The following is a 16,382-nucleotide window of genomic DNA, read 5'->3' as shown; positions in this document are numbered from 1 at the left end:
TTGATTAAATACAGTAAATATTAATTTCATCTGTTGCTTATTTTTTATGACTACTAGAACATTTAAAGGTACATATATGGCTTTCTTTACATTTCTGTTGGACAGCACTGTCCTGAAGCATCTTCTTAGGATCTCAGATTCTTTAGAACGTACAGTAGGTCTCTCTTATCTGCAGTTTTAATTATCTGTGGCCAACTGCAGTCCAAAAATATCTGCATCATTCACTTCACATCATTTCATCATTGAATCATCCTGTATCATCACAAGAAGAAGGATGAGCACAGTACCATAAGGTATTTTTTAAATATATTTTATTGATTTTTTACAGAGAGGAAAGGAGAGGGATAGAGAGTTAGAAACATCGATGAGAGAGAAGCATCGATCAGCTGCCTCCTGCACAACCCCTACTGGGGATGTGCCTGCAACCAAGGTACATGCCCTTGACCAGAATTGAACCAGGGACTCTTCAGTCCCCAGGCCAACGCTCTATCCAGTGAGCCAAACCGGCTAGGGCCCATAAGGTATTTTAAGAGAGAAATGACATTCACATAACTTTTTTATAGTATACTAGAGGTCCGATGCACAAAAATTTGTGCACTCGGGGGGAGGGGGGGGTCCCTCAGCCCGGCCTGTGCCCTCTCGCAGTCTGGGATAACGACCTGCTGGCTTAGGCCTGCTCCAGGGTGGCAGAGGGCAGCCCAATCCCTAGGTGCAGCCCCTGGTCGGGTTCAGAGCAGGGCCGATTGGGGAGTTGGGGCGCCGCCCCCTGTCATGCACAGAGCAGGGCGGATCAGGAGGTTGCGATGCCACCCTCAGTCACGCTCAGGGAAGGGCCGATTGGGGGGTTGGGGCGCCGCACCCTGTCACACACACAGCAGGGCCGATCAGGGGGTTGGGGCGCTGCACCCTGTCACACACAGAGCCGCAGGGCGATCAGGGGTTTGGGGAGCTCCCCCCTATCAGGCACAGAGCAGAGCTGATCAGGGGGGTAGGGCGCCTTCCCTAGTCACGAACAGAGCAGGGCGGATAGGGAGGTTGGGTGCTGCCCCCTGTCACGCTGATCCCGGTGCTGGGAGGCATATTACCTTTTTACTATATAGGATAGAGGCCTGGTGCAGGGTGGGGGCCGGCTGGTTTGCCCTGAAGGGTGTCCTGGATCAGGGTGGGGGTCCCCACTGGGGTGCCTGGCCAGCCTGGATGAGGGGATGATGGCTTTTTGCAGCTGGTTACACACCCTTCAGGGTGGGGGTCCCCGCTGGGGTGCCTGGCCAGCCTGGGTGAGGGGCTGAGGGCTGTTGTCAGGCTGGCGTGTGACTGAGGCTCCCAACCGCTCCTTTTTTTCTTTTTTTTTTTTTTATTCTGGGCCAGCTTTTGTTGAGGCTTGGCTCCAGCTCTTAGGCCTCCGCTGCTGAAAGCAGGTTTCTGGCCTTCGTTTACCTTCTATATTTGAAACAATGTTGTGATCCTGCTGGCTGAAGCCCGGGGCGACTAAAGCAGGTTTCTGGGGATTTGTTTAGCTTCTATATTTGTAACATAGTTGCTTAGAGTTGCAGCTCGGAGGCCGGCAGCGGCAGGCGGGGAACGTTGGAGTTCTCCATCACTGAAGCAAGCAAGTCTCATGTTCGCTTTAAGCTGCCTGGCTGCCGGCCGCCATCTTGGCTGGCTGTTAATTTGCATATTGCCCTGATTAGCCAGGGCGCCACCACAACATGAGGAATTTTATTAAAGTGTCGTGGCATTAGGAAGGTTGAGAACCACTGATATATATATACACAGACTTCTTCTGGACTCTGTAGACCCTGATACGTCTTTGTACACCTTCCATTTTTACATGAGGTCCCAGTCTTAATTTCATCACTGTCTTCTTCCTTGTTTTCATTCCCCAATGACAGTTTAAGTTTATCAAGTGCTTGTTTTAGGGAAGCAGATACTTTTAATTCCAAATTTGTCATTGGTTCATCTGGGCTTGGCCTCTTTATTGCTTCTACTGGTTTAGGGACTTGAATGATGTGCTCCTGAAATTTGGGTTTTCATTCAGATAGTTCTTCTCAGTAGTGTTGACTTCTCAGGGTTGACTGGCTCAGGTGGCTTTTCACTATTATGCCTACATTTGGTACAACCTACAATGCTTAAAAAAATTAGAAAAATACATTGTTCTTCTCTTACAGTAAGACCAACCCTTTAATGCATCATGAAAGACTGTACACCTGGTTGGTATGTGCAAGCATCATTGGAATTGCTCTGGGATCGAAGTGCTGGCTGCAGCCCTGGTTGTAGCACAGCAGGACCATTTCTGTTCCAATCAGTCCAAGTCAGGCCCAATGCCAGGGGCTTCAGTGCGGTGCGCGTATAGCTCCCCCTGCAAGCACTGGTCTGACCCAAACATTTTGTGTTTAAATTGAGAACTTAAAGCTAGAGAGTCTGAACTACTAGTATATATGGTGATGATAGTGGACACCAAAGGACCAGGAAGGATAAAAGGTACCATTTAGAGACTAACTGGATGCAATAGAATGATCAAAAGTAATGTTATTAAGGAGTAAAAGAAATATGAAGTCCTTTGACATTAGTATCTTAACTTACAATGAGGAGATAATTTTCTTAGGATGAATAACATTATCCAGAATGTTTACATTTGTCGGTGTATAACAATTCTTTTTTTTTTATTCCTCACCCGAGGACATTTTTTCCATTGATTTCTAGAGAGAGTAGAAGGGAGGAAGGAGGGAGTGGGGAGAGAGAAACATCCATGTGAGAGAGACACATCCATTGGTTACTCCCTGCACACCCCTCCTACCAGGGCTGGTAAAGCTGCAGCAACCAAGGTAGATGCCCTTGACTGGGAAGCGAAGCCGCGACCCTTTGGTCCACAGGCTGAAGCTCTAACCACTGAGAAAAAATGGTCAGAGCTGTCCTGCATTTCTGTTATCAGACTTTGAACCTCTTTGGGCAATAAAACAGTTAGATTTAATTTTATTTCTGCCAGTAGTCAAATACTGTCTGTTTTTGTTTAATTGTTTGTTTGTTTTTTTACTAAGGATATAGTAAAATTTAGAATTATCATTGGCCATACAAGTTGTGTAGTGAGTGATATGTGATATGATTTGTTGCTTTTTGGCGGTAGGGATTACAACTGAAATAAGTTCTCTGTGGATATTTTCCTTTCTTAAGATGGAATTCTATAAATAAGTGTAAAATATTTTACCAAAAAGTGAGGAATAGTCCATCAAGAAGTGAAAGCTATTTTATTAAGAAGTGAGAAATTTGTAGAGACCTGGGAATATAGAAGAGATCAGACAGGATCATTAAACCTGTTTCAGAATAATTTGTACAATGACTCTGGTCGTAGTAAACTAAAATTAAGCAAACTTAAGTAAATAGGGAATCAGGACCCTGGTGAGAAAAAAAAAAACAATCCTCTGTTTACAACAGGGATTATTCACCAATAATAGCAAAAAGGTTTCTTGTTATTACAAAAGATAAAAATGACAAGAAGAATGCATAAGTAACTATTCATACTAAAAATGTAAGCTTTAAATAAAAAAATCTATGTAGGAACCAAGATGGCGGCATAGGTAAACACCTAAATTTGCTGCTGCACACAACCACATTAAAACTACAACTAAAAGACAAAACTAGTATCATCCAAAACCACGGGAAGGCTGGCTGAGTGGAAATTCTACAACTAGAAGGAAAGAAAAAGCGCATTGAGTCCAGTAGCAGGTGCAGAGGTGTGGAAGTGCGGAGCTACGGAGGCGCACGCGAAAGGGGTTGGCAGCTGGGTACGCTGTTGTCTTTTTCATTCAGCAGGGAGAAACAAGCTCCCGACTGCTCTGAACTCCAGTTCCAGGTGAGAATTTGGGAGCCCAGACTCATACGGAGAGAAACAGGACTGTCTGGCATTGGGCCAGAATATGAGGGCGGCTTTCTCGCAGAGGTGCTTGCAGTAGTCATTGTTCCTGCACGGGGCTGCAGGACACAGATGCCAGGACCTTTCCGAGGCAGAGCAGACTGGAAGCCATTGAGGTTTGCTCGCCCTGGTGATTCCCTGAGCCTGCCCCACCCAATTTATAACCCCACCCAAGCTGTGTGCAGAGGCTTTTGCATATGAATGGCCTGGCCTTTCTCTGCCTAAAAACCTGGGCAGACTCAGTGAGGGCCAAAGCCCCACTGAAGCAAGTCCTGCCCATAAGGGTGTCTCCAGCACAGAAGTTCTCCCATTGTAGACATAACTGGTCCTCACAGCCAATTGGCCTGGAGGTCAATTCCTCCAGTTCATCACTGCCAAAGTTCAGTGATACCAACAGTAATCAAGGCTTAACTACAACAAGACTGTGCACACAGCCCACAAAAGGGTGCACCAAGAGTGTCCACCTCAGGTAATGAGGGAGGCTGAGCTACTGGGCCCTATAGAACACCTAGCACAGAAAGCCACTCTATCAACACAGGGAAGCAGCCAAAATGCAGAGACAAAGAAACAGATCACAAATGAAAGAAATGGAGAAAAGCAAACTACTGGATATAGAGTTCAAAACCACGGTTATAAGGTTACTCAAGAATCTTCTAGAAACCTCTGAGGATCTTAGTGAGACCGTCAAGGATATGAAAAAGGAGCAATTAGAAATTAAGTATATACTGACTGAAATAAAGAATAATATACAAAGATCCAACAGCAGACAAGAGGATACGAAGAATCAAGATCCAAAGATTTGAAATACGAAGAAGCAAAAAAAAACCCAACCAGAAAAGCAAAATGAAAAAAAGAAGACAAAAATACGAAGATAGTGTCAGGAGCCTCTGGGACAACTTCAAGCGTACCAACATCCAAATTATAGGGGTGCCAGAAGAAGAGAGAGAGCAAGATATTGAAAACCTATTTGAAGAAATAATGACAGAATACTTCCCCTACCTGGTGAAAGAAATAGATTTACAAGTCCAGGAAGCAAAGAGAACCCCAAACAAAAGGAATCCAAAGAGGACCACACCAACACACATCATAATTAAAATGCCAAGGGCAAAAGACAAAGAGAAAGTCTTAAATACAGCAAGAGAAAAGCAGTTAGTTACCTACAAGGGTGTACCCATACGACTGTCAGCTGATTTCTCAACAGAAACTATGCAGGCCAGAAGGGAGTGGCAAGAAATATTCAAAGTGATGAATGCCAAGAACCTACAACCAAGATTACTCTACCCAGCAAAGCTCTCATTTAGAATTGAAGGTCAGATAAAGAGCTTCACAGATAAGAACAAGCTAAAGGAGTTCATCACCGCCAAAGTCAGTATTATATGAAATGCTGAAGGGTATTCTTTAAGAAGAGGAAGAAGAAGAAAAAGGTGAAGATAAAAAGTATGAACAACAAAGTGACAACAAATATCTATCAACAAGTGAATCTAAAAATCCAGTGAATAAATAATCTGATGAACAGAATAAACTGGTGAATAGAATAGAATCAGGGGCATATAAAGGGAGTGGCCTGACAATTCTTGTGGGGAAGGGAGTGTGGGGGGTGTGGGAAGAGAGTGGACAAAAATCGTACATTTATGGATGAGGACAGTGGGGGGGGGGGCGTAAGGGCAGGGGCTGGGAACCTGGTGGAGGGGAGCTATGGGGGAAAAAGGAACAACTGTAATAATCTGAACAATAAAGATTTATTAAAAACAAAGTCTATGGAGTAAAAAGCCTGTATGATCTCCCAGCAGCTCAGTCCCACTCCTTTCCCCAGGAGAAAGCTCTGTTAACTGTTTAGTGTTCATTCTTTTAGACTTTTCCGTATGTATTAATATTTAAGTATTAGTGGCCCAGTGCACAAAATTTTATATAATGTTAAATGTATTTTTTACAGTCTTTCAATCTCAGTATGCAAATATTCCCCAGACTTTTCATATTGTCCCCTCTTATGTAGACTGTATATAAAAATGAATATAGCTTTGTTTCTGCTTAAACAGACAATAGTGTTTTTACATAAAATATTCAGATAATTACAAAGGTGAAAAAAACCAACTGAAATCCCTGAGGTAATTCCCATTTAGGTGACTAGTTTTTAAAATATATCTCTTTAATTATTCACACAAGTGTAAACATATACCCACACCTGCCACCTGCATATGTATAATATTTATAAATGTCCTATACACACAAGCTGATTTTTATTACAAAATTATTTTAAATGGGCTTGGGGATTTTTATCTCCTTTCCTCATTCCTCCCCTCCTCCCCCATTTTCTACCATCCTTACCCTCCCAGTAATCAGTGATAACAAGCTGGTATACACTTTCCTACCTTTCTCAATGCTCATACAATCATATGCCTGTGAAATTATATAGTTTACACTTGTGTGCATTGTTCATTTTTCACAGAACACATTCCAGATAAACTGAAACATAGATCACTCATTTTTTGCTGACTAAATATTCCAAGGCAAGAAGCAGTAGACTACAGTCAATGGGTCATATCTATCTTGCCTTTTTTATTTTGGAAATAAAGTTTTATTGGAACACAGGCTCTATTTTTCTATTGCGTGGTGTGACCTTTTAAATTCTTTGTTATATGTGATCTATTTTCTCCCAATTTTGTCTCTCTCTTGATTTGTTACATTTTGCCATAAAAGTTATTTTTAAACATAGATGCAGTGAGGTGAAGTATATCTCTCTCTTCTAGCTTTGAGGTTCCCTATTTTGATCGAAAGATTGCCTAACTCCAGGGTCTTCCTTATGTTTTCCTAAAATTTTTATTACTTAATATTTTTATATGTGCAATATACTATATAATAAAAGAGAAACATGTAAATTGACCGACCCTTCACTATACTCACCAGACAAACAGTAGTGAACATGTAAATTAACCCAACAAAGATGGCGGGTTAATTTGCATATGGACAGAGAGCAGAAGCGGGAGAGCTGGCAGCTTGGGGAGTCATGGCTCCCTCAGTCACCGGGTGGAGAGCAGAGCAGGAGAGCTGGAGGCTAGGGGGGCTGTGGCTCCCTCGGTTGTTCCCAGTGTGGAGAGTACCAGGAATTCTGGGAATAGTAGTTCTGATGGCAGCCCCAGGACTGGCAGCAGAAGCCCAGAGTGTGGGGAGCAATAGGAATGCTAGTAGAGCGCGGGACACGTATTAATACATTTTTTTTAGACTAGCGGTAGAATGCGGGTAACGTATAAATACGTAAACTAAAGTTATCGTAATTTTACTGAACGTTGCCATTTGCACAAAAAATTAGCAAAAATGGCCCATGCCACCTGTTAGCCCGCGATAAAAACTAGCCGCAAACAATGTGTTAAAGGGTCGTGGCATTAGGAAGGTTGAGAGCCACTGTCCTAGACACTAGAGCAAAGTTAGCCTGGAGTGGTTGGTATGTAGAGAATGTCTAGAACAGTGTTTGATACATAGAAACATGTAAATATTTACTGTTTTTACATGTTTTGGGTAGGCGTCTCATTTTTCTCGCATATGGATAACCAGTTGCCCTAGTAACATTTTTTGAGTAGGTCGTCCTTTACCCAATTGATTTAAAATTCCATCTCTATTGTATAAGTTTTTCAAATACACACACACACACACACACACACACCTATTTGGAGGGCTCGACTAGTCTGTTATGTGGCTCTGCATATATCTGCCCCAGAGCTACTGTTGCTTTATAAATACTGAGTGCAGTCCCTTTACTTTGTTCTAAATCAGGGGTCCTGAAACTACGGCCCTCGGGCCACATGCAAATATAAATATTGTATTTGTTCCCGTTTTGTTTTTTTACTTCAAAACAAGATATGTGCAATATGCATAGGAATTTGTTCATAGTTTTTATTTTAAAACTATAGTCCGGCCCTCCAACAATCTGAGGGACAGTGAACTGGCCCCCTGTTTAAAAAGTTTGAGGACCCCTGTTCTAAATTATTTTGGTTCTTCCTAGCTTTCTTTGCTCTTCTATATAATTTTTTTAAAGCTCATCAAAATGTCCAAGAATCCTGTTTTGCCTGGCTGGTGTGGTTCAGTTGAACCAAGAGGTGCGTGGTTCAATTCCGGGTTAGGGCACATGCATGGGTTTCGGGCTCGATTTCCAGTAGGGGCATTTAGGAGGCAGTGGATCAATGTTTCTCTCTCTCTCCCTCTCTCTCTCTCTCAAAGAGAAAAAAATTAATTATTAAAACGTTGTTTGCTAGTAAGTTGTATCATGGAAGAGATACTAATTAGTTAGTTTTGGTATGGAGCCTTTTTGTGGTCTCATTAATACTTTGCACTGTGGAATTTCTTAGAAGTTGTCTGGTTATAAAATCTAAAAATTGATACCATCCACTGTGCTGGGTGGGCACTGGGAATATGGTGAATGAAAACACTGTAGGATAGATTATAAGCCCTCGGTTCCAAAACTGAACCCTGAAATGCCCCAGGGCACCTCAGAGAACTCATACACTTATTTCAAATATTGGACACTGTGCAAACGTCTAGGTCAAGGTAGTTCAGAGTTTCAACATTTGATTATGCCTCCTTCATTTTAAAAAAAGTTAAGGTAATTTATCAAATCTGGCTTTAATGTTATTAATAGGCTTTTTAATCTAGTTCATTATGTATGCCAAGTTTTGTACTAGATATAAAAAGAGGAGCACTTTAAGGTGTTTGTTCTCAGGTAGATCTTTTGTGTTTTTCTTTGATGCTATGATATCTTTGTACAGTGGGGATTTTTGGTGGTTGCTGTGATAAAAAGTAAATACCATGCAAAAGTCATGTGGAACAAGAAATGAGGATAGTAGCATCCAATTTGATTTCAAGCTTTGAGAAGTTGTACAGCCCAATAGGTGCACATATCCTATATAATAAAAACCCAGTGACGGAAATGGCAGAACGACCAGAATGACCACGCCCCTCACCCTGGCTGGCAGCCCCCCAGCGAGCAGTTACGGGCGATCAGGCAGGCAGGCGAGCAGTTAGGGGCAATCAGGGAGGCAGGCAGAGTGGTTAGGGGCAATGAGGCAGGCACGCAGAGGCGATTAGGGGTGATCAGACAGGCAGACGAGTGGTTAGGGGCAATCAGACAGGCAAGTGAGCAGTTAGGGGCTACATCCCAGATTGCGAGAGGGATGTCCGACTGCTGGTTTAGGCCCGATCAGCAGCAGATTGGGCCTAAACCAGCAGTTGGACATGCCCTAAGGGGTCCCCGATTGGAGAGGGTGCAGGCTGGGCTGAGGGAACCTCCCACTGTGCACAGATTTCATGCACCAGGCCACTAGTAGATAATAAAAGGCCAGTGAACTAAACAGTGGAACGACCAGAGACAGGGCGATGAGGCAGGCACACAAGTGGTTAGGGGCGATGAGGCAGGCAGGTAGAGGTGGTTAGGGGCGATCAGGCAGGCAGGCAAGTGGTTAGGGGCGATCAGGGAGGCAGGCAGGCAGAGTGGTTAGGGGTGATCAGGCAGGCAGGCGAGTGGTTAGGAGCCATTGGTCCCGGATCCCTGTGGATTGGGCCTAAACTGGCAGTCAGAAATCCCCTGAAAGGTCCCTGATTGTGAGAGGGTGTAGGCTGGGCTGAGGGACATCCCCCCCCCCTGCACAAATTTTGTGCACTGGGCCTCTAGTTGGTGTATAAAAATGCAACTTATTTCTCAATATTTATTTTGAATCCTGCTACTTTATGGAATTCATTTTATCAGTTCTAGTAGTTTTTTGTGTGGAATCTTTAGGTTTCTTTATATACAGTATCATGTCATCTGCAAATAATGAGTTTTATCTCTTCCCTTTCTAATTTGAATGCCTTTTATTTCTTCTTTTTGTCTGATTGCTATGACTAGGTCTTCCATTACTGTGTTGAGAGGGGTGAGAGTGGCTATCCCTGTCTTATTCCTGATCGCAAGGGAAATGCTTTTTAGCTTTTCCCTATTGAGTATGATGTTGGCTATGGATTTGTCATATATGGCCTTTATTATGTTGAGATATGTTCTCTCTATTTCCACTTTGCTGAGAGTTTTTATCGTATATAATCTCACACATATGTGGAATCTAATGAACACATAAACTGATGAACAAAAATAGACCCAGTAACATAGAAACATCAAAATCCCAGAGGGAAGGCGGGAGGGTGGTAGGCCTGGGGGGGGGGGGTGTTGGAGGGGAAAAGAGATCAACCAGTGAACTCATATGCATATATGTATAACCCATAGACAGAATGAATGGGGTGGCGAAGGCCAGGGGTGGGGAGGGAGGGAGGGAGGGTAGAAAACAATGGGGGAAAAGGGGGACATATGTAATACTTTCAACAATAAAGATAAAAAAATAATAAATGGGTGCTGGATTTTGTCAAATGCTTTTTCTGCATCTATGGATGTTATGATATGGTTTTTTACTTTTCACCTTGTTGAATTTACAGATGTCGAACCATCCTGGCATCCCAGAAATAAGTCCCCCTCGATCATGGTATATGGTCTTTTTCATGTATTGCTGAATTTGGTTTGCTAGTATTTTGTTGAGGATTTTGAATCTGTGTTCATCAGAGATACCGCCTATAATTTTCTTTTTTTGTAGTGTTTTTATCTGATTTTGGAATCAGGATAATGCTGGCCTTGTAAAATGAGTTTGGGAATCTTCCTCCTCTTGTATTTTTTTGTAATAATTTGTGAAGGATAGGGGTTAGTCCTTCTTTGAATGTTTGGTAAACTCATCTATGAAACTATTTGGTCCCAGACTTTTGTTTCTTAGTAATTTTTGATCAATGCTTCAATTTTAATTAGTTTTAATCACTCCATTCGGATTTTTCTGTTACTCTTGATTCAGTGTTGGAAGATTGTATATTTCTAGGAATTTACCCACTTCTTTCAGATTGTCCAATCTATTGGCATATAGCTGTTTGTGATATTTTCATATAATTTTTTTGTATTTCTAATTTTATTTGGGTACACTCTCTTATTCTTGATAGGTCTGGTTAAAGATTTATTGATCTTGTTTATCTTTTCAAAAAAACAGCTGTTGGTTTCATTGATTTATTTACTTATATTTTTTAGACTGTATTTTTATTTGTCTCAAGGTATCTTTTGATTTCTTCCTTTATCTTGTTAATTATTCATTGTTAGGTAACATCTTATTTAGTCTTCATGTTTTTGTGTGTTTTTCAGTTTTTTTCTTGTAATTGATTTCGAGGTTCAAACCATTACCGTCAGAGAAGATGCTTGATATGATTTCAGTCTTCTTAAATTTATTAAACTTGTTTTGTGTCCTAACATGTGGTCTATTTTAGAAAATGTTCCATGTGTACTTGAAAAGAATGTATATTCTGCTGCTTTGGGGTGAAATGCTCTGAAGATAAAAATTAAATCCATCGGTCTATTGTGTTCTTTCAGGCCACTGTTTCCTAGTAGATTTTCTGTCTGGAAGATCTATCATTGATGTCAGTGGGATGTTAAAGTCTCCTACTATGAATGTATTACTGTCAGTCTCTCTCTTTATGTCCATCAGTATTTGCTTTACATATTTAAGTGCTCCTAGGTTGGGTGCATAAATGTTTACAAGGGTTATATTCTCTTGTTGGATTGACCCCTTTATCATTATTTAATTACTTTCTTATTATAGCCTTTGTATTAAAATCTAATTTGTTATAAGTGTTGCTACCCCAGTTTTATTTTCATTTCCATTTGCCTGAAATATATTTTTCCACCCCTTTCAGACAGTGTGTATCTTTTCATTCTGAGGTGTTTCTTGTAGACAGCATATATATGCATCTTATTTTTTTAATCTATTCAGCAACCCTGTGTCTTTTGATTGGAGTATTTAATTCATTTGCATTTAAAGTGGTTATTGATAGATATATATTTATTGCCATTGTTTATATAACTAGGTTCCTCTTTTTCCCCCCTTAATGAAGCCTCTTTCACATTTCTTATAATACTTGTTTGTTGGTGATGAACTCCTTTAGCTTTTTCTTGTCTGGGAAGGTCTTTCTCTTCCCATTTTAAATGATATCCTTGCTGGGTAGAGTAGTCTTAGTTGTAGGTTTCTGCTTTGCATCACTTTGAATATTTGATGCCAGTTGGTCCCTTCTGGCTTGAAATGTTTTTGCTGAGAATTCAGCTCCCATAATTAACTGTCTTTCTTTTGCTCTTTTTAAGATTCTCTCTATATCTTTAACCTTTGCCATTTTAATTATGATGTGTCTTGGTGTGGGCCTTTTGGGTTCATTTTGTTTGTAACTCGCTGCGCTTCCTGGACTTGTCTTTTTTCCTTCACAAGTTTAGGAAAGTTTTCAGTCATTATTTCTTCAAATAGGTGCTCAATTCCTTGCTCTCTCTTCTCTGGTACCCTTAATACTTACCTTACTTAAATTTCATTTTTCTTTTTGCTGTTCTGCATGGTTGTTTTCTGCTACTTTGTCTTTCAAATTTCCAATTCACTACTCTGTGTCATTCCACCTCCTCTTGATTTTTTTCTCACGTATTCTTCTTTAAGATATTGTAGTCTTTATTTAGGACTTGTTAATTTTTATGGCTTCTATTCCTTTTTTATTTTAAATATCTTTTTAAGTTCTCACTGAGTTCATATATTCTTCGCCTATGTTCATTTGAGCATCCTTATAACCATTGTTTTGAACTCTATCTGGTAGATTGCTTGCCTATTTCATTTAGTTCTTTTTCTGGGGATTTCTCTTATTTTTTTATTTTTCATTTGGAACGTGCTTTTTGTCTCTCCATTTTAGCTGCCTCTCTCGATTTGTTTTGTATATTAGGTAGATCTACTCTGCCTCCCAGTGTTAGTATGGTGGCCTTTTGTAGTCGGTGTCCTGTGGGGCTTAGTGGTGCAATCAAGCAAGGTGCTACAGGAATGTTCCTTGTTGAAATCTCCCATTGTAATTTAGTCTTGATTGCTGTTGGCCCATCTGTCAGTGGGGTGGGCCCTCAGACTGACTGACTGTGGGGATTGACCCTGACCAGCTTCTGAGCGAGGGCTGACCCCACGAAGTGGATTTGTCCCCAGCAGTGCCTGGTATGTGCTGAGATCTTTGGGTGTGCCGCTTGTGGAGCTAATTGTTCCATGCTCTGATGTGATGTGAAGTCCGCCACCGGGTGTGTTTTCTGGGGCCTCTTGGGAGGGACTCTGGGGCAGGTCAGTGCCAAGCACTGCCTGTGACTGGCCCTGGGCCACCTGTTTGGAGCTATAAAGCAATCTATAGTTTATGGCTGCTTCTGTTGGCCGTCAGGATGCATGGGAGGGGCCAGGCTGTACATCAAAGTTTTCTTCCATCAGTGCAGAGCCAGGGGTTGGTCTGCAAAAGACCCAAGGTACCCTGAGATCTGCATCCACCTGCTCGCTGCCTATTAGGCTCTGTCACTTAAAGAGCGTCTGGGTGGTACACGAGTTGCATGAGGTAGTTTTGAAGTGCATCAACCAGGTAGGAGTGAGTGGTGTTTGCCAGATTGATACAGATTCAACCTCAACACTGTTGCTGGTTTTGAGGCCACTCAGTAAAAGTCTCAGGATACAAGGCCAGCTTGCCACCCTTTGTGGAAGGCAGCAGAGTTCATCAGGCTGAAACCACCAAGATTTGGCCATGTGCAGGGAGGGCTTTGCATAGGACAGGTGGTGTCCATCAAAAGTGCGAGGGAAAAATGGCCCCCCACTTTAAAGCCACACAACACAGTCTCTCCTCCAGTCTACCTGGACTTCTTCAGGAGTCTTTCAAGAAAGTCTTCACCACAGGCCACACATCCAGCTGACTTTTCTGCAGGGCATGAGCCTGGCAGTGCAGGATGACTGCGAGTTGGGAGGATGGGACTAGTGCATTTCTTCAGGCTGATGTGGGATGGAGGGGAGTGGTCACCCTGAAATATGGCATCTGTGGGTGATATAGGGAGGGATTCATTACACGGACCCTGTCGGCTATCCCTTCAGCTCTCTCTCTCTCAAGCCACACAACCCAGTCTCTCCTTTACAGGACTCTACTCTGGACCACCCTCCCTCTGCTGGAGCCTAGGGTGAGTGGCCGCAAATAAGATTTTGTGCCTCGGTCCTTTAAGAAGATGCTTGGGTTTCTAGCAGATTCCTGTTTCTCCTTGGTAGACAGAATCCCTGCTGATTTTTACAGCCAGATGTTATGTGGCCTCCTCTTCCCAGCTCTGGTGCTCTGGGCTGGGGACCTTGGCATGAGGTTAAGACCACATGCTCCTCATGGGCACGTTTGCAGCTGAGATGGCCAGCCCTTTTTGCATCTCTGCCCTTCCTACCAGTCTCAGTGTGGCTTCTTCTGTAAATCCTTGGTAATAAGAATTCTTTTCAGCTAGTCTTCAGATGGTTATTCAGGGTGATTGTTCTTAAGTTTAGCTGTAATTACAGTTTGGATATGGGAAAAGATGAGTGTAATGTCCACCTCCTTCATGACTATCTTGGATCATTCTTCTAATGTTCTTCTAAATGGGTCAAATTTTGATTTCTTAGTAAAAGATAATATGTATTTATTAGATATTCATAGTAAAATTACCTTATTTATGTATCATACCCTCAGAACTTAACTATTTGTAAATAATTTTTGGACACAATATATTTTCTTACTGAAATAGTAGAAGAAAGTTTTTCATAACTTTGTTCCTTTTTTTATTATTTTTGTAGGATCCAGCATTCGAACATTCACTCCATTTTATTTTCTGGTGGAGCCAATGGATACACTCTCAACTAGAGGCTCTTCTGTTGTATTAAATTGTTCAGCATATTCTGAGCCTTCTCCAAAAATTGAATGGAAAAAAGATGGAACATTTTTAAATTTAGTATCAGATGATCGACGCCAGCTTCTCCCAGATGGGTCTTTATTTATCAGCAATGTGGTGCATTCCAAACACAATAAACCTGATGAAGGTTATTATCAGTGTGTGGCCACTGTTGAGAGCCTTGGAACTATTGTCAGCAGAACAGCCAAGCTCACAGTAGCAGGTAAGTTTTGTTAAATGATTCATTTGTATTTTCAAAGTTTTATAAAGTGTAAATCTTGATAAAAGCATTATTATCCTAGACTTTTAATTTAACTGGTAACAGCAGATACACTCTTTAAATATTTAACAAGTATCAATTGATTACTCATTATCTATGACTTGCTCAGTGCTGTGGGAATAAACTTTAGCACTTCCCACTTTCTGATGATTTACATGGCTTAAGGTTGCTATCAGAAGTACTGAGCCAGTTCTTTTTGTTTTCTTTTCTTTTTAACTTAGAAATGACAGAGGAATTTGTATAGAAAAATTGAGTCACTTTAGTTGCTAACTTTTATCCTACCCTGCATTACCATTTAGTATGGCTTTGGAAAACTTGAAGTATAGCCAGATTCTTGGTTCCTTTGTGCCTTAACCAAGGAAACAACATTTAATTGGAAACTTTATTTTAAAAGCTGTAGGCTATATATATATTAAGGTGAAGAGCAGAAAGTTTTAAGGAGAGAAATATTCACTTTTTGTAGCACATACTTTTTTTTTTTTAATCTTTATTGTTGAAAGTATTACATATGTCCCCCTTTCCCTTCCCCCCACAATGACCCCCCCTTCTAGCCTGCCCCCGCCCCCTACTTCAGGCCTTTACTACCCTATTGTCTATTTCCATGGGTTATACTTACATGCATACAAGTTCTTTGGTTGATCTCTTCCCACCCACGCACCCACCCGCCTTCCCTCTGCAATTTGACAGTCTGGTCCATGATAGACCATCTTTTTTGAAGAATGATGGAAAGTTTTAAAAAAATTAAGGATCTAGGAGAGTAAGATGTGGTTCCTACATAAGTCATATCTGTCTTGTATTAGAGACTGGCATTCCTCAGATCTAGAGTTCTTCACTTGAATACCAGATGAAGTAGTTAGTTTTGGTTAAGTTTCACATTGTTCAAAAGTTGTATTATGATTAAGACTTAATATTTATACTCACTTGATGAAATGCTAACATGTGAAAAAAGAATATGACTGAGACTGTAGTTTCCCATATCATTCCCATTGCAGGTCATGGCTCCGTGTTTGTGCTCACTCCAGGTTGTATTTGCTTATTTATTCAGAGTATGATGACTCTTTTCCTCTTTGGAGCCCAATACTCAAAGTTGTATTGGGTGCCATAGAAGGCTATTGTAGTTACTCCATAATTATGGATTGAGTATGGAAAAATAAAGTCAGCCTTCTTGACAATCTGCCTTTTCTTATTTTTAAAATCTCTTTGCCAGCCATTCTCCAACATGTTGATAAATAAGTTAGCATCATGACTGCCCCTACAATGTCACTTAGGTCACATCTTGTTTATCATTTATGTTTTTAAAATGGGTTTTAGTCATGACTACTTCCTCTCAGCTATACCTCACATCCCATCACCAAATCCAGTGAATTCTGCTTCCTAATTTCTCTACTTGATTCACATTCTCCTTTCTAAGGCTACTCACCACAGCC

The 16,382-nt window shown here is 41.3% G+C and overlaps 1 protein-coding gene and 1 pseudogene across 2 annotated transcripts in view; one reads left to right on the top strand and one right to left on the bottom strand.

Moving 5' to 3' along the window:
* Positions 1 to 231: 231 nt before the first annotated feature.
* On the bottom strand, positions 232 to 2,291 carry LOC308526904 (cysteine and histidine-rich domain-containing protein 1-like; annotated as a pseudogene). The gene is made up of 2 exons: positions 1,773 to 2,291; positions 232 to 252 (listed from the first exon to the last, which is right to left on the bottom strand). The product of its transcript is annotated as a cysteine and histidine-rich domain-containing protein 1-like (transcript).
* A 5,658-nt stretch (positions 2,292 to 7,949) lies between these two features.
* Positions 7,950 to 16,382, top strand: part of NEO1 (neogenin 1) — a gene marked incomplete at its 5' end in the record, with an annotated part of 191,045 nt that continues 182,612 nt past the window's right edge. Inside the window, 2 exons of the mRNA XM_081102054.1 lie at positions 7,950 to 8,001; positions 14,581 to 14,898. Of these exons, the coding sequence (XP_080958180.1) occupies positions 7,950 to 8,001; positions 14,581 to 14,898 (370 nt within the window). The remainder of the gene's footprint in view (positions 8,002 to 14,580; positions 14,899 to 16,382) is intronic.

This window comes from Myotis nattereri (genome assembly GCF_964212035.1).
Source record: "Myotis nattereri genome assembly, chromosome: 1".
NCBI classification, from domain to species: Eukaryota; Metazoa; Chordata; class Mammalia; order Chiroptera; family Vespertilionidae; genus Myotis; species Myotis nattereri.
The sequence above is the reverse complement of the archived record's forward strand: the minus strand, read 5'-3'. Positions and strand labels throughout refer to the sequence as shown.